General features: G+C 42.2%; 2 protein-coding genes and 1 long non-coding RNA gene across 3 annotated transcripts in view; 1 reads left to right on the forward strand and 2 right to left on the reverse strand.

The window, feature by feature from the left end:
- Positions 1–1,942: 1,942 nt before the first annotated feature.
- On the reverse strand, positions 1,943–10,496 carry COLCA2 (colorectal cancer associated 2). Its single transcript, XM_016165676.2, has 5 exons — positions 10,264–10,496; positions 9,674–9,768; positions 5,605–5,659; positions 3,966–4,195; positions 1,943–2,616 (listed from the first exon to the last, which is right to left on the reverse strand). Exons 1-5 carry the CDS (start codon positions 10,421–10,423, stop codon positions 2,242–2,244), a joined length of 915 nt encoding a protein of 304 aa, XP_016021162.2. The 5' UTR covers positions 10,424–10,496; the 3' UTR covers positions 1,943–2,241.
- LOC118602936 lies at positions 4,920–8,459 on the forward strand. The gene is made up of 3 exons (XR_004951026.1): positions 4,920–5,760; positions 6,534–6,820; positions 7,836–8,459. It is a non-coding gene; the product is annotated as an uncharacterized LOC118602936 (long non-coding RNA).
- Positions 10,497–21,170: 10,674 nt separating the features above from the next.
- CUNH11orf53 (chromosome unknown C11orf53 homolog) overlaps positions 21,171–22,743 on the reverse strand; it is a 31,847-nt gene continuing 30,274 nt past the window's right edge. The window contains exon 5 of the mRNA XM_016165647.2: positions 21,171–21,572. Coding sequence (XP_016021133.2) covers positions 21,171–21,572 — 402 coding nt within the window. The remainder of the gene's footprint in view (positions 21,573–22,743) is intronic.

The raw sequence follows: 22,743 nt of genomic DNA on the forward strand, positions 1-22,743 counted from the left end.
AGGCACTCTAGATTGTCCCAGTGCTGCTGGCCGATTTTCTACCTGCAGCTGTAGGGGTCCTGAGCTGTTCTGTACAAGCTACAGCGATAAGAGAATAGGTAGGCAGCATGCATCCACTTCATTGTGTGCCTGGTGACCTGTTGGTCCAAATTTAAGAAAGATCTTAAAGACCAATTTAAGGGGGAGTTAGTCATTGTGATGCATGGTAGCTGTATTAGCCCTTGTCTTCCATTCCTTTATGAATCTTTTCACACACTAGGTTTAGGCAAAAACTCAGGGACATGTGAAAAAAAACAAGAACCAAAGAGGTAGAAATGTTCTCTGTTAGAGCTACAAGATAACTGATTCAGAAGGCAGAGAATACAAGTGGTAAATAGTAATAATAATAATAATAATAAAAATAATGGCATTTAGAAAGGGATATTTTGGTGTACTGGACATCTTCGGGCTCTCTGCTTTCTGTCCCTTGGGAATAGGGTAGAAGGTACACAGAGGCTTTAGTCTGTGTGAACAGATTGTTGACAACAGGCCAGTTTAAATTTAGTTTGAAACTATTAAAAATTTAGTTCTATTGGCATCTCAAAAAGGCAGTAATTGTTCTGTTTCTATTGCACATCTATCTCATGAGGCAGGTTGCAACTTGTCCTGTTTGCCCAAGCCTTAGTGGAGTCCCCAGGGAGAGGACAATCAGACAGTGTCATCTTGAAAGCATAGCTGCCTCTTAATAGAAATAGGTTCACTGAAGTGGTAGTTGGTCAGCTTCTTCCTCTCAGTCCCCAAAGTTGGGGTCTCTGGTAGCTCTTGTGCTAGGCATCTTTGTATCCTGCAGATAGTCCGGCCCTTCTGGGGAGCTCTAACTAGTTGTGCTGGACACATACCTTTTTGTGTATGAGGAAGGTGGGGTTTAATGGGGATGATCTCACAGGTTTTTGAACAGTCTTTCTCAAATGGCAGATCAAACATTTTACCACCAGAGAGTGAGCAAGAAGCGTGTCTTTCATGTCCTTCAGACCTAAGTTCAGGTGCCTATCAGCTGCATGACTTTGGGCAGGTGACTGAATTTTAGAGTCCTTATTTGGCTACCTATATTGTTGCGAAGATTAAATGAGAATGTGTGAGAAAACCCTTAGACAATTCTGGCACACAGGAAGGGCTTGGAAAATGGCAGCTATGGCCAGCGCCCATGGTACCAGTATTGCTGTCATTGTGCTAAAGCTGGGGACATGGAAAATGCCTCCCAGATTTTACGGCAGTTAGTGCCCTCAATAAACAGGATTTAATGATATAATCTAGCATAGATAGCTTAAGTAACTCTCTTCACCTTGATAGACAGTTGAGTTTGTCAAATAGATTAATCAGAGGAAGTAAATTATGAAATTCAATTGTAAATAACATGGCCAATCCTATAAATCAATCTGTAAATGTGAGCGATGCATATTTAAGGACCTAAAGCAGAAATTCAGAAATATAATATAACAACAAATTCTAAAACTTTGGGCTACATCAAGTGCAAAGCAGCCCTCCAGAGAAAGAAGATTAAATATTTACCCATAAAGTTTACAAAACAATACTTTGGGGAAAAAAAAATATCTACAAGTTAACATTGCTGTAGGTAAGATGTGCTTTTTGGTTATATTACTATTTCATTGACTAATTTTAGATATGGAAACTAATGATTCATAAAAGTCTTTCTCTGATGTTGCTCCAAGATGTACATACACTCTCATTTAAAGGTGCGGCTGACTTTCACTTTTTTGCCATCACAGCTGTGTGCACCCTCCATCCTCACGGTAGCAAAGGTGCCTCACTGCATTAAAATAATTCGAAATTCATGAATAAGTAAGATTAAACTACTGGAGAGTAATTAGTGATTTCTAGAAGTAATTGATATTATTCAAACCAATCAGAAATTATTATTCAAAAATCGAAAACCAAGCCAATATTGAATAGTACAAAATTATTTATTAGTAAAAAAGAAAAATTAGAATTTGTTTGTTACACAGCAAAGTAAAACAATTGAACGTTCCCTACAAAAATTTTAACTGTAAGCATACAAAGTAGGAATGGCACAATGACCAGGTCTGAGGACTTCAGCTTAATGCCTAAGTTAGCATCAGAAAATTGAAAATGGTGACATGTAAACTGTGCCCATGATATTTTGTTAAAAGGCTGCCTATTGAGTTGTCATTTTGTGTGACAGAAAAATAAGTATACACACGTCATGTTCAAATTGATGAATTTCTATGAACTATAGCAGATGTCACAGTTTGTTTCCCTCATATAGAAATCACTGGTTGCTGCTACTGAGGGCGCAAAGTTCACACAGTCTGTGCCGGGATAGGCAAAATATTCGGATGCTCTGATGGTGTCCAAGTGTTCTGCTTCACAGGACGCACAGTAGCAGCTGGAGGTGGTGGCCGAGGAGAAGCAGTCGTACTGGGCGTGCGAGGCCAAGTGAGGGTAGGAGTAGTCTTCTGAGGAATAGCCACAGTTTCTGGCGTCCAGGGAAGGGGGAGAATTGTAATTCTCTGGAGTGTACAAAGGTAGCTGAGCCGGCGAGTAACTGCAGTCTAAGGAACTGGAGAGAGTGCAGGAATCTGAAGGCGATCCTGGGATCTAGAGAAATGAAAACCAAAGAACAAAGAGCTCGACAACTTAGACAGGCTTAAAAGAAGAGAATAGAGTAGATTTATTAACTCAAAGTGAAAACAGTAAGGGTAAAGAAAAATAATACAACAAAACACCTAACCCAACCCAAGTCTGCAGAAGTAATTTTATTTGCTGATCGCACGATTTCATGACACCAGATTCTATATTTACCTACTTCTTTCCCAACAATAAATTGCCTTGCTTCACTGGCTTCCTTTGTTATAATCATACTTTAGAGGATGTTTTGTCCTTAGACCACAAAATCCCATTGTGCTTCAAGTCACCTGTATATCAAATCCTGCTGTGTACCACAATATAAGCTGCAGGTGGCACCTTGGATGTTTCTCCACATCCTTGGGTGTAGAGAACAAGGTGAACATACTCAGGTGGAACTGGGATCTTCAATGGTCCAGTGTCTGGGAGACTCCAAAATGCGAAAGTATTCTTACAGTCACTAAAGTCTTGTCCCCTGAGGAGAAAAGTACCTTCTGCTTTCTCTTAAGCAGGGCTACAACTGTTGCTGAGAAAGCCTAACTTGGAAGCTGGATGGGAACTGGATGATTGGGCCCTGTATGCATATTCTACGGAGTTAATTTCCTATGCCCTTAAAATTTAGCCTGATACTTACACAGACTTTTGACAAACCAAAAGAAAATATCATTTACACTAAAAAAAAAACTTACTTTGTTAAGGTTTTAAAAAAAGTATGTGAGTGTCTAAAGGACATTAAAATAACTGGTGTCTACTAATACAAACCTTACTCCATTTTAAATATCACATTTTCAAACATTTTGAGGTCCATCAAAAACAGACCATCCAAATTAAAGTATCACAGCTTCATTTATACTAATCATCTCAGACCCAAATGAGTTCTTGTGCCTAAACCAGACCAAAAGCACCAGTTAGTAGGGCCAATTCAATGTCAAAATAAATCAAAACCCATTTATCAAAATGAGAGTTTAGTACTGTATAGACACAGCTTTAATTCCATTTTCAAAAAACCCCAAATCCAATGGCCATTATTTAAATCAGTGATTTCCGATTAGTAAATGTCTCAACTTCACAGTTTAAAAATATTAAATATATATTGGCAGGAAACTATTTTATTGCCATACACTAAATTTGGCATAGCAACTTGGGAAATGTGTGCCTATTTCTACCTCCACTGAGAAGTAAATGGTTCTCTGTTTGCTTCCTGGATGATTTCCTTGTTGATAAGTGTTTGATTCCTCACAAGATGATGCAAACTCTCTTACAAAGTATTATTACCCCATTGTAAGCAATAAATAGGTTTTGTTAAGATTGAGATAAATTACCAGGCTCTGGTTAAAGCAGAAAGGGGCATCCTGGAAGCTGTCTGGAAAATAATGTGGAGTACTTTGCATGGAATTGAGCAAAGTGTCCGCGTTTGTCTCTGTCTGAAGGTAGGAATCCAAAATCTCGTCAAGGCAGCTTGGGTTTTCTTCACAAGAAACACAACTGGAAAATTCTCGGGGTTGAAAATAATTAGGTGTAGAAGAAAATGATTCAGGTTCGAAATACAGTCCTAGAAGAGAAAGAAAAAAAAAATTCTCTTTTTATTTAAAAATTGCACTTATGGATTTGAATAAAATTCTATTCTATATTTTGAACATTTATTATGTCTAAGGGAAAGGAGCTTAAGAAGTTCTAGAAAAGTAAACAGGCAGACAGTCTGGATTTTTCAATTGCCTTAACTAACTCAAGCTCTGGTAAAGTGAATCTGGTTAATAATGTGGAAACTGGCTGTGCATGTTGCTAAGGCTAAAATTTCAACAACAAACAAACAAACAAACAAACAAATAAATAATGATGATCCAACCTGTGCCCAACTGTTACAGTCAAACAATGGCTCAAACCTCCACTTTCTTGGACTAACAAAAGCATCCATATCCAGCCTCTATCTGCAAGTAAACCTCTCAGAAGTAGCTTAGAGTTATTTAAGGCTCTAGAAAAACTTCAGATGTCATGGGAAATAATTCTCTTGATTTAGGGTTATTACGTACCTAAACTTTTTATAGTTATTCAGTAACTTCAATTTTGAGTAGTGATATAATTGGCAATACAAATTACAAAAATAGAAACCAGGAGTGTAGAGGACAAATTAGCACTGGTTCTAAATTACAAAAAGCAAAAATGCTTTTTGTCAACATGATAATGGAATTAAAATAAGCTGTTAAATACTAAACAAGAAGACTTCTGAAAATATAACTCCTTTTCCATTTGAGTATTAATAGGCTCAAATTGTGGTTATTATCCTTAAATGCTCAAAGAAGATAGGTTTAGAGTATGTCCATCAGAGGGACCACAGAAAGTTGAATTTTTGAAGTCTCAAGGTTCCTTTGAGGTTAAGCGAAAGCAGCACATTCAATGGTGAGCTACCATAAGCATGTTCCCTTATACATGAGCTCTTTAAACCCTTAGCTGTTGAGTGGCACAGGAGGAGTGTTTATGTAACAGAGTTATTCGTACTGCGCTGAGAAAACTTACACTTGTTTGAACTTTATGGGAAAAGAGAAAAGGGGAGAGAAGCCCCTGTCGGCTAGAAACTGAATAAGAACAAAGGCATGATTCTAGGACTTCAGGATGCTGTGTATTCTATCTAATGGTACACAAAAAAGTTAGCAAGTTTCTAAAAACAATTCTGGTCTTGCAGTCTAGTTTAGCTGCCCGGAGATGAGGAACCAGAATAAATGAGAACAAATTGGGGATAGATTAGACAGCAGAGAATAGACAATTCAGAGAGAAGAAAACATTTACACTTTATTTTCTTGAGGGGCTTTCATCTGGAGTCACTATGCCTTTTTCACCTTCTGATTGGTTGGATTGCAATTAAATGGTGGTGCCTATCTTAACCCCTGAATCAAGCGTTGAAAGACTTTCGAGATGGACTTTTGAAAGAGTTTTTGAAAGAATTGTAATGCTGGCTGTACTGACCTGCAGAAGATGCTGTGACTGGATCTGAAAGGTGGACACTGTTCCCTCCAGACAGCTGCCAAAGCAAGAATATGACCATAAAGCAAAGTGAAATGAAAGTTCTATAAAGGGAAAGTTAAGACATTTTGATCCGAACTATGTTGCTTCTGCTCTAAGGTAAGCCGGATTATTTCTTCTAAAAAATGTTGCTGTCATTAAATACAACCAATGTCATAATTCATTTAGATTCAGTTTTTAGGTTTGCTTGTCCCCCACCCCCCCATATAAGATTCTCCCACTTAAATTTTAAAGGCTATTAATTTTGATAAAAATTTAATTTAAATGATTTTTATATTACAGAAATGTAACTGTTCAAGAAAACTCAGTAAAGAGCATTTCTATTAAACTATTTATATTTAGTCCACATTTATTTAATCCCAACTTCTATGACTTAGTCAATCATTTTCTTCAAAATTTTCATATACCATCCTGCTGCTTAGCCTTAGGAATTCATTTTCCCCAAAGGACACAATTCTTAACTTTGTTAATCCTGGATAGCTCAAAATATTCACATAGTCTTACTAGCTATGAAAAATAGAAAATGTTTTCTTAAACCTGTAGTCATCAAGTTGGAGCCTATCTATATTCTAGTTAATGGTCAGGAAATATTGCAACTCTTTGTATGTTTTTTACTAATTTTTATAAAAGTTGCTTTTTTAAGTGACTATATTTAAATACTTGAAGTTTATGAGAGTGTTCCTTTTAAGCTAAAGTAAAGCAGCCTGTATCTTCTAGTTGAACTGATAATTATACTAACCGAGAAACTTAGAATTTATTATTGTTATTTTCTTAAGGTTTCAGGTGGTGGTTTAAAGTTTAAAGGAACCAGCATCGCTCTGTGCTTCTGTGCTAGGAAGCTGAGCTCACTACATCTCTCTCTTGGGTTACAGGGTATACTTACTCCCGTACAAGAAGCCACTGTGAGACTGCACAGTCAGCCACTGCTGAAACAGGAGGTGGTGTTAATTTTGAAAATGATCCATGCCATAATGTCATGAACCAGGAAGCTGGAATCCTTCACCAGCTCTTCATGCAAATATTTGGCTGCAGCTTGAGCTAAGGACTTGGAAGGAGTGGGGTTTAAAAACTCTGCTTCACTGTAGAGCTCTCATTAACCCCATCGCTCCCCCCCCCCCCCATGGTCTGTTTGTCTGCCTCCCCGCCTTATCTCCCTCAGGTATGTTTACCATATCCTACTTGATATTATCTTTCTAGTCACGGGTTCACTTTCTACTTTGCTCCAAGAATACAAAGAAAGGCACCTCTCTCTTAGATTTCAAACAGCACAAAAATTCATAATCTACAATTAAAAAATCACATCAAGGCTGTTAAAAAATTAATGGTTAAAAAAAAAGGCTAATTATATCTTTTGATAAGTACTAACTCAAGTTTTCCTTTATCCTAAAGGTAAAATAATTGTGTGTGTATATGCCTCTCTGCCTCTCTGCCTCTCTCTCTCTGCCTCTCTCTCTCTCTCTCTCTCTCTCTCTCTCTGTGTGTGTGTGTGTGTAAGGCTGTTTGCAAATTGATCTGGCCTGGCCGAAATAAGTTTTTATTTTTTAATTAAATTTACAAATCCTGCATGCACACATTTCTTCTGGCATTGTTAGACCATGATATTTGTCTCCATCTGTGACTTACATTCACAATTGCCTTCTTAAAATTTCAAATTGTGGATACTACTCTGACTTTCTAACAAATTAAGATAAGTTTTTTCCTGCTTTGTATATTTAATAAAATTAACTCTCTCCTTGCCTTAAATCTATCTAGAGGTGTCCTTCAACCATTGAACAAGTCAGAGATTATCTCTGTTAAACCAGAAGATTCTACACCAAGAAGCAGGCATCCATTATTCCCTGGTACCTGCCATCCTTGCCTACTGAGCATACCTTCACAGCTTTCCTGGAATCCCAGATCCTTCTGATGGTTCCCAGGGAGAGATTTTACATCTGGCTCTCGTAATTAAATCATCTCTGTACTCCTCCTGCCTGTGAGGGCATGGGCGGATATAATATTCAAGGAAGCGAAGTGGAGAGCAGGCTTTGCCCGGCAAAGCACTGGTTCAGAAGTTCTGCTTTATTATTTCTCGGGGGCGGGGGATTCAGAAAAACTTAGATAAGTCAGATCTCTCCAGGGAAGAGATACTGGTCAGATATGCAGGGGAAATATTTAACCCTTGCCTTCCTTTCTAGCTAACAGGGGAACAGTGGCCAAACCAACCTGTAAGAGGCCAACAGCAATAAAACCGCCATGCCCAATGAGACTACTCCAGGCTCAGCTGAAGCAGAACACTACCATGTACCAAAGTTCCATAATGAAAGATTACATTTTGTTATGAACATCTTGATCCTGGTTTTATTAACTTTATCATTATCTCTGGATTGAAGGGGTTGATGGTTGAGGCAACCAGACTCCTGCTCAGCACAGCTGGGTCTGCAGAAAGATGAATTTAGGGAGCCAATCGGTGAAAAGTTTTTTTGTATTAAGAATAAGAAGAATTTGGTTCTATTTTGAGCTCTACTGGCAGTAACTACAAGACTTTGAACTTCAGTCGTTAATAGAGGCACACAGATCCCTGTTCTACTTACCTCCCCTAGTTATTTATAAGAATTAAATGAGATAACGAGTGTACAAAAATGCTTTAAAAGAACCACTGTAAAATCCTCTACAAGTGGAAGGAAGTTTAATTGTTAGTTGGAATTCTGCATACGGAGGTACTAACTTCTCCAGCGAATGTAAAATTTGTGCTGTATGTGCCATATCACAGCAAGCTCACTCCTGAATTCTAACCTCTTAGCAAAGGGTGTAGATGAACATTACAGAATGCTAGCTTTCAAGCCTTGGTTGTAATTTTATTGTAGTTTATTGTAGTATTTTTCACAAATAATAATGACAGCTAACATTAATTGAGCATTTACTACATGGAAAGCATTCTTCTAAGTGCTTTATCTGCAATGACTCATTTAACCCTCACAAAATCTTATTATCTCCAGTTTAAAGATGAGAAAACAGAGGCAAGGGAGATGGAGTAACTTGCTCAGAGGATACACTCCATGGAGGCACTGAGATTTGAAACCAGGCCACTGGCTCTAGAATCTATGTTCACCACCCCCACTTCATTTGCCTCTTCCCACAAAGGCCCATTTCATAAAATCGTGCATTGCACAAAAACAGCACCAGGCACAAATATCGTTGTGGGGCAGATGCCACTAAGCTGGAGACAGGACCCACGCTAACATTGGCAATATGGGCCCCATCTGCCAGATCCTACATCCACACCCAAACCAACTCTCAAGCAATCGCATGATCAAGGGCTTTCATTGATCAATTGTCCTCTCCTGGAGGATAACCTGACCTAGTTTATTTGGTTCTACTGCTGCCCTGAGAGCTCCTGGCAGTACTACTTGCTTTAGAATGTACGTAAGTGGTGGGGGACCTTTATGGCTGCCTAGATCAATCTCGTGATAATCTGGAACTACTCAAGGCTTCATTACATCTTAAGGAGGTGGTTCTATATTCCAAGCTGTCTCCACTGCAGAAACATGGCCCCCTTCTGTCGGGAACTTTATGACTGGTGATTTACAGATAAATGACCTCAGAGGCTGGGTTCCAGAAGAATAAGAGGGAGGGGGAGGGGTTCTCCACAGAGATTTTATCCTTCCTAAAATAAAATGAATTTCTGGGAGATATTCTTTGCATATGTGAAGGAACATACACTTCCTAACAGAATAACAACCAACTTACCTGCTGTCTGCTCCTCTCCCTGCACAGGACCAACAAGCCCTTCATACTCATGATCAGTGAGGGATGGGCTCCCCCAAATCCTGAGCCCCACAACATGCCACAGCTATTCTTTGTGGCTTCCTGCGGTGGACAGGGATGAAGCTGGACTCTAAAGTTATAGGAACGCTTGAGGAAGGCCAGGTCTAGGGGTGGTGACTGGGGCCGAGGGTGGCCTCTACACCTTCTCAGATGAAGGATTAAGAGAGGCTGAACAGGAGTTGGGAGTAAGTGAAAGGTTTATGCTTACAGTTCCCCCTGAGGCTGCTTGGTGAGCCCTTCTCTGCTGCAGCAGCTCCTTCACTGTGATCTTCACGCGAACACCTTGATACACCTTTGGTTTTTCTGGGGAAAGGCAACCAAGTCAGTAGTCAAGTGTGAGGTCTGGGTGCCATGCTAGGGTGTGGGGGTCCTCTTTATAGACCATGGCAACTGAGGCCAGTTTCTAGATTTAGAGAACACAAAGGGAATGCTAAAAGACAAGAAAAGAAACTAAAATTTCTCAAACTTGAAGGGGCGAAGAGAGGCTGGGCAGGTCTCAGGGCCTCAGTGGGAACCAGAACGTATGGAAATTAATGGGGCCACCCACCCCAGGCTGGGTCCTACCCCCAGAGCAATAGCATATAGGTTTTTCTGCTCAGGAATGTGCAGATCAGTCCAGAGAAGCTCATCACCCTGGCTAATAAGTTGGGGGAACCTGGGTCCAGCGGCTGGCCCGGGAGAAGGTATTAGGGACCTGGGAGGGGCCGGAGGCAGGCACAGGAGCGCTCCAGCTGACCTAGCCCACCCTTCTGCGATGCTCCCACTGGTGTGCAAGCCCTGAGTCCCTTCTTTCTCTACCATGCCAGGTGTAGATTCCGAGGAGGCTCCGATCTCTGTATGCCCTTGGTCTAGAAGCCAGCCCTAGGACAAGCTGTGGAGTTCGGCGAGCCTTGTCCTTGGGCCGGCGAAGGACCTGCCAGACTGATCCCAGTAAAGGGCCTAGACCCGGGGAACTCATTCCCTCCCTCCCGTCGATCTTTTTCTTCTGCTTTTCCTCTCTCGTCCCCTTCCTCCGCCTTTCCCGTTCTCCACTCCATCTTTTCCTCCTCCCTCCTCAGGTCCCGCTCCTGTTCTCCCCTTCCTCCCGTCTCTCCCTACCCCCTCCCTTTCTGGTGCAGGCATTTCTCGGCGGCGCTCGGAGGCTCCGAGTCGTCCGCGCAGCGCGAGTTCCGGGAAAGCCGTGCTGGGCTCCCGCGGATCGCGCGCTCGGCCGGGAGGCCGCCCTGCGCGAGCGGCCGCCCCCGGGGCCGGCGGGGCCGGGCCGGACTGACCCGGCTGGCTGGGCCAGCCGAGTGCGCGCCCGAGGGTCGGCGGGGAGGGAGCCTCAGCGGGCCGGGAGCGGGGCAGCCGCGGTCGCAGGGCTCCTCTGAGCCGCAGTGAGTAGGTCGGGCCGGGTTGTTAGGTCACGCCGGGCCGGGCCGGGCGAGCTTTCGCGGTCGGGGGTGGCCGCAGGAGCCCAGCGCGACTCCGACTCTGACCTCGACCTTAGTGTGAGCGCTGGGGGAATCACAGGGAGGGGCCGGGCCCCGCGCCTTGGGGCGGACGCGCAAGGAGCCGGGGCGCCTGGTGACAGGGCCAGGCCGCCAGCGCCTCGCCTGGCCACTGCGGAGACCGCAGCTAGACAGCAGGGAGCCCCCTAGGCCAGGTCCCGAGAGCTAGGGGTCTCCCCAGGAAAGAAGGTTGCGCCGTTTGTTGCCCAGACCCTGGAAATCCCGTGCCCGGCCTGCAGGGCTTTGGCGCCGCGCCCTCTCTGCAGTTCATTCGATCCCCTCGATTTCCTCGCGGGGTGCGCGGCTCCGCGGGCTGCGGGCGCGTCTCGGGGTCCGCACGCGGACTGGCACAGATCAGCTCTGTGCGCCCCGCGCGCAATGCTAGCGTCCCGGGCTCATCGTGAGCCTCTAGCTCCCCCCGCTGCCGCTTCTAGGCGCGCAGAATCCGCGCTGCGAAGTCCCAGGGTCACTATTGTGGTAAAGTGGGAGGGCGGGTGAGGGGCCGGGGTCGCTGATATCCGCAGCGGCCGGCTCGGCCTCTGGACCTCTGCTCTCTCGAGCAGGCGCCGGCGAGTGGGAGCGGCCACAGCGTGGCCCGTGCCCTCTCGAGAGCCCCAGCACACCCTTGCATGCTCTGACTTTTTGCCTCTCTGTTCTATGCAGGAAAAGCTGTGGAAATACACCCAGATCCAAACACCCCTGGCCCGCGGTCACCCTACCCCAGGAGAAGCAGCGGAGTTACCCGACATGGTGGTCAGAAAAGCTGGGTCCGTGACCGGATGCTGCAGCTGCAGGGACTCAGCGCCTAGGAGGGCTCCTGTGCGAGGAGAGAAGCAGAGATGCAACATTTTTAAAGTTTCACAAAGCATCCAGCTGCACCCAGGTTCCTGGAGCAGGAGACACACAGAATTAATGTTTTATACCTTCGGGTATAGGTTTGAGTTTTTTCCCCCTCATGCCAAGTATTTAAAACCTCTAGAAACCCATGATTTGACAATCAATGATTGCGCGGTACTTTCAATTTGAATATTCAAAGGCTTAACAAAATGGACTATCTTCTGCAGAAAACCTGCACACAGGCACCCCACAGAGAGTCCAGAGAAACAGGGAGTGAGACCCCTTTGGGTCCTGACCCTTGCATTTATTCGATTTTGAGCTTTTTGCCCACCTTCCCACAGACAGAGCAGGAGTGCTCAAAGATGCTCTGTATTTCTGCCTCTCAGGCAGCTGCAGGAGTCCTGAGTGACTGAGCCTGCCCTTCATGACCACCTAAGCCAGGCTGACCAGCAAGATTGATTCCCACATCCCCAATCTCTATTTTAAGGGGAAAATCTCAAGTTTAGGGGAGTGAACATGGCAGCCAGTAGGTACAGCATAGCAAGGAGTCACTCTGGGGCCACGCTGCAGCTGGAGGCCCAGCAGAGGCCTTAGCTCTGCATCTCACCTCTTTCTGGCCTCACCTGGCCACGTGCAGGCTTCCCTCCCCTTTCGTCCCTCTCTGTCTGGGCCCCAAACACTGAGGTTTCAACAGAGAATGCCTGCCCATTAAAACCTTTTACCCCTCCCTAAGGAGCTGAGGATGCTCGTGGGGCCTCACAGTCTGGAGATTTTCTTAGGCCGATGGTTTCTTCACTGTGAAGTTCCCTCTTTTCTCCTCTTTCTCCCTCTAGAGCCATCCTGCAGGTTTGCTGCAGGAGCTTGTGTTGAGAAATGATAATAAGCATGGCTCCTGCTCATTTTAGCTGAAAGGACACGGATGTGTTCAAGCCTTCACACTTTGGGGTGGGAGGGATTTGAGGTCAGGCCTGAGCCCCTTGGTTCAGGCCTGAGCCCCTCACAAATGACTGTGTACTGTGTTAGGTCATCTTCTGCAAGCACTTGCTGTGCCTCTTCTATGTGATTTGGAAGCTTGAGAAGACAGGAGCTGTCCAGAGAGGGAGAGAGTACCAGGCCAAACCCTCCTCTAGTACCCAGAAGGAAGAAGGCAGCACTAGAGGCAGGGTGGGATTCCCTTTATAAATAAGCCAGGACATTCCCATGAAGCAAGGGCAGGTGATAGTTATAGGCCTCATCTCTTGTTCCGAGTTCTCTGAAATACATAAGTGGAGTTGAGCCCAATAGGCCACAGAAAATTATCTGAATGCCCTCAAATGTGTCCAATGCAGGGAGGAGCATATGGTGATGGAGTAATGGGGCTCTCTGAGAGTGACAAGACACCAGAGTCTGTGATGGGTAGGAGTTGCTTGGCAGCTAAAGCCTTGTCTCTGGGAGAGGGGAGCAGAGCCAGTAACACCTGAGCTGGCACCTGCCAGTGAAGTGTCGTTGTCTCCAGCCCAGCTGGACTCTGTCAGTTCCTAGAGCCTCTTTCTCCAAAAGCTCCTGACCCTGTGTCCTGAGTGATGGAAGTCAGGCTAAAGACCAGACTCATGAGAAGGGGAAGGACACTGGAATTCAAAGGGCCCCTATTTTCGTTCTCCCTGCCCTGCCCATCAGTCAGTGCTCTTTCTGAAGGAACAGTAAACAAAATAGTGTGGAATTAGGGATGGTCTCTCATCCTCATAGCTTTTTCCATTATTTCTTTTCTCTTTTGTCCTCCTTTTGTTTTACACTTAGTTTTTGGTTTTTTAAAGTCTTCCTCTTTATCCTTTGGCATTTTTTGTTTATTTTTTTCCCCGAGTTTCTTTTTCTTTGTTTCTCCTCCTGTCACTGCTTTCTCCCATTTCTTGCTTGCACTGTAGTTTTTCTCCCTGCCTCCCTGCATGTGTTTGCTTTCCCCGGTTCTGGATGGATGCTGTCTCACTTTTATAGACTCAGTCTCCTTCCTAAACTTTCCTTTCACATGGAGATGGACAGGGATGGCAGGAGGCCCTAGAGTTCTGTTGGGAATGGCACTTGGCAATGAAGTTGATGCTGATAACTGGCTGCCCTATAGAGAATGCAGGAGAAGCTAGGAGAGTCGAACTCCTTGGAAGTCCCTGGGGTCTATAGGGCAGCAAAGAATTCTTTGCTTCTTCCTCCAGAATCCTCTGCTTCAACCATGGCAGTAGTTCTGGGGGCTTGCGTGTTGGCCCATGCTGCTGGGATGGATGTTCCAGTGCTGTTGCTGGCCAGCAACTTTAGACAACTGGGTTTTCCTCAGTTCCTGTTTTGAGGAAGAAGCCCCCCATTTTTTAGCCCAACATTGAAAAGTTTGAGTTTCTGCTGTTTTTGTAATTGTAAGACCCCAACACAGGTAATCAGGAGCCGAACACTGCGATTGTGGGAGTAAGGGAGAATCCTTTCTTAAATGCATCTTGGGAATCCTCTTTACAGATCTGCAGGTGTCATGAGGCCTGAAACAGCCTGGTCTGTCCTGAGACCCCATAGAGTTTGATGTTCCTCATAGGAGACTTTTTAAAGCTATCATTTATTGACTGTTGATTGGATGCCAGGTACAGTTACTGTACTGTATAGCCTCCCCATTTCACAGATGAGGGAACAAGCCCACAGGGTCAAGCAGCACACTTCAAGATTACTGGACATATAAATGGCAGGATTGGGAATCAAACTGAGTCCGATGCAAAGCCCTTACTCTTCTCTTAACTATTATTATTTTCCTGATTGTTTATAGCAGAGCCTTTCAAACTTTTTTAACTTCAACCCACAATAATTCATTTTACACGTTCACATACTGTAACAACATCTACATCTTTATAAGGCAAACTTCTCATGAAACAGTATACATTTATGTACATGAGGCACTGAAATTTTCTATTCTATTCCATCTTTTCTATTTCATTCTATTTATGAAAAATCTATGTTGGTTAGGAATCACTAAGATAATTTAATGGTTCATGAATACATTGTGACTAATTAAAAAAGTACTGCCTATAAGACATGCAAACAAGTGTGTGCTGCACACGTGGAAGTGTTTTGGTGTGCTGTTTCACTGTCAGGGTGTGCGAGGAGACTAAGGCATGGCTAAACTGACAGTATTCTGTAAACACTGGGGACACCAGAACTGCAGAAGAAAAAGCTGGCGAGAAGAGAGGATGAACTGTTAATTGTGCTAATTAATTTGTGCTTCTCAGACTGGGAACTCTTCTCTCTTGCTGGGGGTGTTGTCACCTCTAGGGAATCTTGATAATCATTTTGAGGTCTTAATACAAGGCTGAAAAATGTTGTGGCATTTCAACAGGCTTTAGTAGGCCGACTTACTTAATAATATAGGGTCCTGATGTTTGGATGTTGGCAGGGATCTATGAGGTGCTGAGAGAGACTTAGTCTTTTTCTAGCTTTCCTGTTAATGGTCTTCCAGCCTCAGGCTCCCTCCCTTGCTCCTCTGGGCCTAAAGGTGTGTGTTGAGGAAATGGGAGCTCACTATGCATCAGGCAGCCTGTTCCACTATTGGACTGATTTAAATATAATCATCATTGATTGAGCCGAAAGCCAATTAGGTATTAATCGAGCAACAACTATGTACCAGGCCGGGTATCAAGTATTAGAAATACGAAGATAAGTAAGTCCTGCTTTCTGTCATCAACTGCTCTGTGAGAAACATGAATAACTGTTTCCTACTTTCATAGCACTACTTCTCCACATGGGTTCATTCGTTCGTTCATTCATTCATTTATTCATTCATTCAACAAGCATATGCTGATTGTCTACTCTGACTAGGCCTAGTGCTAAGTCTAAAGAAGTTATTGTGCTCATGTCCCATGTCCCAAGCCTTTTCTTTCTGAGGCTCCCCATTCATAACTTCTCTAGTTCTTCATATATTACAGTTTATCAGGTCTCTGAGCCACTGAGCTCAGAAACCCTTTAGTTTGTCATTGACCTTCTTAAAGTCGCTCAGCACCCAGAAAATAGGATTAGAATACATTTCTTTTTAAAGTTTTAAATTGAATATTTTACTTTTTTTACACAAATTTTAATTTATTATTAGTTTCGAGTATACAGTACATTGGTTAGATATTTATATGGTTTATAAAGTGATCCCCTCAATTACTCTTTCTCGCCGCTGGCTCTATACTTAGCTATTACATTATTAAATTGAATATTTTAAATGAATTTTTGGAGCAGACTTTTGAATGAAAATGACACTGTATACTGTTACATTTTGCCCCTAAAGCAGACGATTTTATTGAACTTAGACATATGGACATGAAAAGACTTTCAGTAGAAGGAAAAGGGGTATTTATTCCCTCCAAATTTGACTATAGTTCTAAACTCTCTTTATTAATGCACAATTCTTTTGTCACTTCGACTTTATGACACTGTTACCAAACCTTGTGGGAAATATCAAGTTCTAAAAACAAGAAGGAAACAAGTAGTTACTGGGCCCAGAGTAAATGTTTGGTCCATATAAAAATGACCAGGAGGACTATTAGGTGTGGTTATTAATGATTTGTGGTAAGTCATTCTTTTCCCATAAATCACATTCAGAGTTTTAACTTTTCCTTAGGAAGCGTCCACGGGGAATGAACATTTGGTAATTTATCATTTAAAGAAAAAAAATACCACCAGACACTGCTTGAAATGTTTATTTTTTACTTAAAACATTTTTATTATGTACTATATGTTGTACAAAAACATGTCTAAAGATTACCATGCTAAAAGCCTGTGAATATCCTACCAAGGTTAAGAAATTACACAGTTGGATGATCTTTCATTTTTGACCAAATGAATTTATTAAACATTAAACTTTTGGGTTATTCTACTTAAGATATTTAGTTAGAGAGAAGGTTATTAGGGACTATTATCAATTTTCCTAATACAAAAAAGCTAATTCTTAGATATTATTTGTTTTGTCTATATATTTTTTCCTTTTGGAACTTGTAAAATTTTTTACTGTGCTCTCTCTTGGCTTGTAATGTACTATCAATGATATTGCATACAAAAATCCACACATCTTATTTATCCGCAAGTATGATTTGAGGACACTTTTATATCAAAGATGAAAGAAAACATGGTGTCACCATTTGCAGATAATTATAGAAGATTTTCTCACTATTTAGCCTGATCTTTGGGGATTCTAGTTCCTGATCTATTTTTTATATTTGTTTTTATCACAATGGAGATAATATCAAACACTGAATAAATTTTATTTATAAGACTTCTTAACATTATAGTATGTATAGATACTAAATGAATATATAAACATTTTTGGTGCTACTTCAAAGGTTCAGTAATTTTCCTTCTTAGAGACATTTAAAAATACTAAATTAATCATTTAAAATATATTACCCCCCAATGCCTAATATCCACTACTCTCAGCTTTCACAGAGCATATGGCTAATGTTAAATACTAAACATGATGAAAGTTTTCTTATATCTCGGTCTCAGAAGTTGTCACCCACAGAATAAGGGTCCAGTTATTCATCTTTGTGGTATAATTTTAGTTAAATTTAACAAAGATTTTGCTGAGCACTCACAACATGCCAGATGCAGGAGACACATTGCTGAGACATTCATAAGCCCTCCCTTTGACGAGTCTAGTTAGAGAGTGACTCTTTATCTAGTGTATAATTTTGCACTTAAGCTCTCTAGAGTCAATAGTCATTGAATATGGTGTATAAGAGGAACAGTGTCTTGTTATTTTGATTAGAGAGGATGCTTGAGACAGAACCCAATGATCGAACCTAAAGAAAGAATATAATTTTGGTGTGCGATTGGTAGAATCACTGTAATGTAAAGTGACTTAAACCTTGGACATTAACTGTTATTGCAGTTCTTTTTTTAAATTTATTTTTTAATTGAAGTATAGTTGGCATGCCATATTAGTGTCAGGTGTGCACTATATATCTTAAGACATCATCACCACAATAAGTTCAGTAACCATCTGTTACCATATAAAGTTATTACAATTATTAATAGTTGTTTTCGCTAGGCTATACATCACATCCTGGTGGCTTATTTGTTTTATAACTGGAACTTTGTACCTATTATTCTTCTTAATCTTTTTCTTTCATTTCCCCACCCACCTCCCCTCTGGCAACCATTAGTTTGTTACCTGTATCTATGAGTCGGTTTCTATTTTATTTCAATTCTTTAAATATAACTGATGCTTCACTTTTTATAAATGTATTATTTAGATTTACATATTGAATAGTGAATCACAAAGTTACTAGTAATTCTTTTGTACGTACGTATGTATGTATGTATGTATGTATGTATGTATGTATGTAAATATATATTTTACTCTTAGGGTTAGTAATTCTTTTCCCTTTGTGGAATTTCTTATAGTGTACTGTAGTTCTAGAATACTTCTTCCCTTACCACAATAGTACCACCATATTATATTATTAACTGAGCTGTGGCAAGTCATAATGCTCACTTAGAAGCATTTATTAAATAAAAGATGTGGTTTTCTCCTCACATTTTTAGAATTTGCATAACATTGTAAGAGACATCCAAATACTTTCAACTGCTGCTGTGATGTCTGTTTCCAGTGATTTATGAAAGAACTATCTATACTGTAGCTTTTGCATGGGAAAATTTTGCTTTCAACTTCTTTTTGACATCATCATCTAGTCAGCCTTTTTAAATAGCTGGCACTTGACATCTCTGCTTACTTTAAATCTTAAAGGGCTTGAAAGAGATGACATTTGGAACCCAAGCTTTCTAATTTTCTCTTGCTTCCCCAGGAAAGCTGTGAGTCAGAGCACAGCAGGTTGAAGGAAGAAGGAAAAATGTGTTTAGTCGTCCTGCATGCAGTTAGAAATAGTACTCGAATGGGAAATGGGATAGCTTGGTTTCACTTTTTAACAAAGTATTATAAATTCCCTGAACAATAAACTAGAACCAAATGGAAATATATGTAAGATAGAAACACGTTGTCAAGCCAAATAGAATTCTTAAAAATTATTTACCGTGTGGAATTATTAGCACCATTCCCCACCCCCATCTCCTTTAGACCAGATAGCTAAAAGGATTCTACACACTGTATGGACTTGTGTCTGTCTCTCTCTCTCTTTTTTTTTTCCCATAAATTAATTCTGTCAAACACCGTGGAAGGGCTTGGATGCTTTAAGAATAATGTAGACACCACAGATTGCTGAACCGTATTTATCTGAGAGCCAATGCATCCTCAGGTTGTAAAGATTTGAACATAATATGTGAGAACGTAACAATGAACTAGGAGAAATGAGCATAACTAACATTTGGTGCTACAATCAAACAAAAGTTAAAGTAATGGGAACATGTTTTACACAGCCATTATTGTGCGTGTGTATTGCTTAGTAACAAATAGTAAGCAGTAGATGACTGTAATTATTATAAATTTCATACAATCAATCCAGAAAAATGACCTTGACACATTTGTGAAGATCCCTAAATTTATAGAGGGACCAGACCTCTTCTTTCTGATGCAGAGGACTGCTGTCCAGGGATGAGTGACACTAGATGACAGATGGCTTTGCCAAGGATACTGGGAACCCAGACTGAGGTCTTAGGTTTCTGTGGATTTAAGAAAAAGCAGTATCTTTTGGACAGCAGAAGTTGCCCCTAATCTATTAAAGAGCAAATATTAACAAAGTAAAGATCCGGCTGTGAAAAGGAGTGGCAGGAGGGAAGGAGTAGGGCAGGGGACCCAGGAGAGTGCTGCTCAGCCTCTGAGGACCACCAACGCTCCTAGATCTGTACTTGCAGGGATGCTCTCCCAGGAGGGAGCCAGGAAGCGTGAGGTCAAGGAAGGTGCGCTGTCCCAGCCTTTCTCTGAGGGCTCCACCTATTAGGAGTGTGTTTGCTTAATCAGGAAATACCCTTAAAGGCCTGGAGGAGGAATGTCAATTATTCACTTCTAAGTGTAAATTAATGTATTTACTTGATTTTCTGGAGTCCTACTTAGCTGAGATAGAGTGTGGAACACTGTCACAGAGGATATGATGGCAACTCTTTAGGTGCTTTGGGGAACCAGGTAGAAAATGAAAGCATTGGGCCCCCAGGAAATAGAAGGAAGAGGCATTGTATCGGGAGGGGCCAGAGGGGTCGGAAAAAGGTGTTAAGAGAATAAAAAATAGTGGCAGGAAGATAAGAGGAAGAGTGTGGGTATAACCTGTGGGCCTTGACTCATGTATTGCAAAGTCCAATTGTGTGCAAGGCATTTCGATGGCCTTGGCCTGCAGACACACACTGCTTGGTGAGAATTACTTTTAGAACTTAATTGGCAAGGAAATCCACATCAATCAAACTTATATGAGACAGATGAATGTTTCAGATGTCAGTTTCTTCATTTATACATAGCAAGGGCTGTACAAATCTGACCAACTAGACACCAAAAGATCTTCCTTTAAATGGAGATGTATGTAATGCTACTTGCCCACACCTGACAATATGTCTTTCTTCAAAGTTTCTTTGCTTCTTGGTGTTTTGTGGTCCGTTGTTTCTTGCAAACGGCTCAGTCCTGCTCTCTGTATTTTCTTTACAATGCTTTCATTCTAATTTAATCACAAATGTCTATTTTACTATCCGCTCTGATAACTGGAGGTTTATTCCATCAGAGAGACAATGTCTAGCTTAATTGCGGCCACCATTGATCAAAGTAAGTGTTGGCCTTTATTGTTTTTTTTTGGATTAGATAATTTTTGGACATCTTGGACTTTAGGGCAGAGTCAAAACCATATATATGAAGCCATAGTCTCCTGACCTCAACCTATTTTCATAATAATAAAGCATTTATATATGGTGGCATATTTGTTATTGGGCCTTTACATGCCATTTTAAGGAAAGAAATGTATATAACGCTTCATGCTTTAAAGTCACACGGTATAAAATGAGGTTTGTTTTATATGCCCTAATCTATATTATACCCTATGCATTCTCTTTATTAAAGAACATGTAGTTCATATCTAAGAAAAATTGAACATAAAAATTAGTATGTTTTACGATCTGCAAAAACTTTTCAATGGGATTTAAGAAAAAGTATCAGAGCTAAAAATGTTACTTCAAAGATAACAGAAGATGCAGAATATAACAGGCTACTAAAGTTCTGAAAAGACCTCATTGTCAGGTTGTCTCATTAAAATACGGTGCCTGATGAATGGAATTAACTTTGCATTGTCTTTTGTGGGGTTATGGTTGGGAGGATTACAAATAAATGCCATCGTCCATTAACGAAGGGTGGCATGATGGCTTATCTTGAAAATCCAGTTCTGAGTGAGCTGCCACACCAAAAAACAATCTGTGGAATACAGAACTCAAGTTAAAGAAAAGCAAAGAAGTTCTTTGGTACACCCCTTAGTAAGCTCTGCGGAACTCGTATGACCCCCATGCCATGCTCCCATCTTCTTTGGTCCACAGAGAAGGGTCCTGAAGGGTGGAGGTGTCTGGCCCCTCATCTGGGGAAAGGGGCACCACCTTGGGGGGTGGGTCGTTGGACATTGTTGTGAAAGGGGTGAAGGGGTAAGGGGGAGGGGTGGGGTACCCTGGTGTGTGGTACAGATCTTCCAGTGCATGTAGCGAGTAGGACTGAGCCCCAGCTAGGGGAGCCCCCCAGCTCGAGCTCCTGTGCTGGGGGGTGCTCCCCACTTCCAGCTGGGAGAGGCAACTTGTGCTGGGTGTCAAGTTCTGCAGGGCGTCGGTGGGCATGGGGTCCGGCTGGCCGAGAGCATCTGGCACTGTTTGCTCCCACGAGTCCCTCTGAGGAGAATGAAATGGTCACTGGGGTTAGTCATTAGATGATACTCTGATATGGACAGATTTCTTCCTCACTCTGGGCACTCTGGGGTGCCGCTGGACCATGGCCTCCGAGGAGAACTTGGTGTCCACGCTCTGTTATCTGAAGCTTCCTCACCATGCAGCTTTTCCTTCTGGTGACTGACACCAGCAGTGAAAGTTTTAGTTCTCTTCTTACTCTAGAATTAAATTCCCTGTATGTATTAAGATTCCTTTCCCCAGGAAACAACATTAAATGAGCGAAATGTAAGAATAATAAAATGAACACTTACACAGCATTTTGACATTTATAATGCACTATGTCCTGCATTCTCGTCAGTGTCCTAGAATGCCCTTTCCACAGTGGGGAAGTCAGTCTGGCTGCTCCTGAAGGAGTGGGTCTCTAAGCCACCTAGCGGGCTTTTGGGTGGGCTGGGAAGGCCGCGGTGCCCTCAGTCAGCAAAGAGGCAGGAACCTCTTTGGAGCTGGAAATATTCTGGGTTCAACTCATGGCTGTACCACTCTCTACCTTCTTGAGCACCTCACTTTGTTTATCTGTAAAATGGGGCTTTAATAATTAGATCCTGAGATGTTGCAAGTATTAAATGGACAAAGGCACACAAAAGTTTCTGGTTGGAGCGGGCACTCAATAATGTCAACCCTCACCTCACCTCCTTGTCTAAAATCCCAGTTTTAGAGATTCATTCCTTTGTGGTTGAAGGCTTTACAGTTTTGTATAAGAAGGGAGTTAGTGTTCTTTAGGTTTTTAAGGACTCATTTCTTTAGAAGGACTGAGAAAGAACAAGGTTCTACAGAGTGGAGATGCTGTGGAGAGGGGAGGCAGGGGACTGGGAGGAAAGAGCAGCCCAGAGGTACCCGTCAGGGACATTTCGGCCTAGCCTTGTCTCTTCCCTTATGCCCTGTAGGAATGACAGGGAGCATCTGGCATAACCAGTTGAATATTAACAAAATGGGGATATAAGTTCTGCCATATCCCTAGTAGACCCTCTTGCTGTCATGGGTGGCACCGACCTTTGAGGAAAACTCCTTAGGGGTGTATCCTGGCAGATGGGTCTGTCCTATCATCTCTGTGGACAGCTGCAGAGCAGCCTCACCGGTCTCCAGGGCATATCAGACCTGGCTTCAGCCTGATTGC

The sequence above is a fragment of the Rousettus aegyptiacus genome, unplaced genomic scaffold (genome assembly GCF_014176215.1).
Source record: "Rousettus aegyptiacus isolate mRouAeg1 unplaced genomic scaffold, mRouAeg1.p scaffold_m13_p_5, whole genome shotgun sequence".
Classification (NCBI taxonomy): Eukaryota; Metazoa; Chordata; class Mammalia; order Chiroptera; family Pteropodidae; genus Rousettus; species Rousettus aegyptiacus.

Coding starts and splice junctions, on each gene's coding strand:
- COLCA2 (XM_016165676.2), bottom strand. CDS start 10,423: ATGAGTTCCCCGGGTCTAGGCCCTTTACTGGGATCAGTCTGGCAGGTC. Junction 9,769..10,263: donor CGGAATCTACACCTGGCATG/GTAGAGAAAGAA, acceptor GCCTTTCCCCAG/AAAAACCAAAGGTGTATCAA. Junction 2,617..3,965: donor TCTGCTTTAACCAGAGCCTG/GTAATTTATCTC, acceptor TCATTTCTCTAG/ATCCCAGGATCGCCTTCAGA.